The sequence below is a fragment of the Sinocyclocheilus rhinocerous genome, unplaced genomic scaffold, assembly GCF_001515625.1.
Source record: "Sinocyclocheilus rhinocerous isolate Xijiao unplaced genomic scaffold, SAMN03320098_v1.1 scaffold837, whole genome shotgun sequence".
NCBI classification, from domain to species: domain Eukaryota; kingdom Metazoa; phylum Chordata; class Actinopteri; order Cypriniformes; family Cyprinidae; genus Sinocyclocheilus; species Sinocyclocheilus rhinocerous.
In genome coordinates, this window is record NW_015650219.1 from 578374 (window position 1) to 580089 (window position 1716).

General features: G+C 36.9%; 1 protein-coding gene across 2 annotated transcripts in view; it reads right to left on the reverse strand.

The window, feature by feature from the left end:
* Positions 1-221: 221 nt before the first annotated feature.
* LOC107711559 (ankyrin repeat domain-containing protein 46) overlaps positions 222-1716 on the reverse strand; it is a 3796-nt gene continuing 2301 nt past the window's right edge. Inside the window, exons 3-4 of one of the 2 annotated variants that reach the window (XM_016516546.1) lie at positions 1413-1571; positions 222-1331 (exon numbers count right to left, since the gene is read on the reverse strand). In XM_016516546.1, coding sequence (XP_016372032.1) covers positions 1115-1331; positions 1413-1571 — 376 coding nt within the window. In that variant the 3' untranslated portion in view covers positions 222-1114. The remainder of the gene's footprint in view (positions 1332-1412; positions 1572-1716) is intronic. The other variant, XM_016516545.1, reaches the window with a different exon arrangement.

Consider the following 1716-nt stretch of genomic DNA (forward strand, 5'->3'; position numbering starts at 1 on the left):
CATTTAGGGTAAAAAATTATATGATAATATGGAAAGTGTAATCAACGTAGTTGTAACCCTTTACCCTAACCTTGACACAAAAATAAAGTGACATGCACTCCTATCATTAAGATATGCATTATACCATCACATCAAATTTTCTTCATGTTTCAACGTCTTTTATGGCAAAAACCGATAAGAATTGTTCATGTTGCACATATTTATTTGTATCATAACAAAAATGATGTTCTTAAGTCGCTGTAAAGCACTACTTTTTAAGTCTTACTGCTTTCTTAGACAATGCGCAATCATTTTAGGCCATATTTAGCTTCATATTATCTTAACATTGACATTTATTCTTGTGGAAAATATTGCTCAGAACACAAACATGGTGCAAAAGCATTTTATGATGAGGAAAAACGTTTTTCTATTTATTTTAGCAAACAGAAAGACCCTTTAAGCATTTAGGATTAGTTGTACACAAACATAAAACTAAAGAATGTTGAATAAAGATTCTTAATTGTCATTTATCAAACTGTCATCTGAATCCTGATGGCCATTTATTGGAATATGTAACATTTTACATACCATTACTTTAAAACAATATTAATATAGTAAATTGTTGAATCATAGATATGTAAATAAGCATATGTATGTAGCGACTGTCATACTTCCACACACTTCATATACAGACAAAAATAAAGATGATAGAAAATGAAAATAAGTAAATACTAGGATGAAAACATCATGCCTGATCTAACCTACAGCAGTCACCTAATGTTGTTTACATCACCACTGAAATTATTACAAGTGGATATGTCTACTGAGCAACCAGTTGGCCGGCTTCAGTGATCATGGAAAGATCTGTGAGAAATGGGTTTACATCACTTTGAGTGTGTTTGAGAAACTTCTAACATTTTCCCCCATAAATACCTTTCAGTCTTCCTTCATAGCACAGCCATCATCATGTGAACACCGTCACTTGACCTCAACTGTGAGAATAACAAGATTGTTTCTAAACTTCACATTAAACCTAATCTTGTACTATGAAGAACCTTCACTCAAGGTCCACTCAAACCTCCCTTTAGTTCAAAGTTTGACTCGTCTGGTGCCCAGATATAACACAATCTGGCCCTCAGTGGACCAACTCCAGCTGACTTGCAGAAAAGGGCAGTACGCCACTAACATAGTAAGCAATGCCCAAAGAAAGAAGGGCGATGACCACCAGCAGCAGCAGCACCCTCCAGAAGCCCAAGTCCTCCACAAACTCCTGCCAGGTGGAGCGAAAGCTGGACAGCACACCCTCACTGTTCTGCAGGTTTGGATTCAGCAGCGAATGGCTCTCCATCGCACTAGGAACAATGTTACTCTGTTAGGAAAAAAGGTGCTGAAACATGTAAAGTAATGAAAATATGTAAATGTGCAAATCTAACCTCTCACTCTCAGCCATCTGCATGGCTTCAAGTTTGGAGTGAGCTCCTCTGTTGAACCCCTTGACCTCTTGCTCTTCCAGCCCTTCCAGCAACCGAATGGCATCTTTATTTACTCCTCTCCTCTTAGCCAGCACCAGTGGTGTGGACCCATTGTGGTTACTGTTCCAGTGTTAAAAACAATTGAGAAACATTACATAGAGTCAGATAATGATAATAATTGCATCACTACAAGTGGTACTGCTGCAGTAAAATAATAAATTAATACAATATCTCTTAGAAACAGTATAACACGTTTTATTTCTAT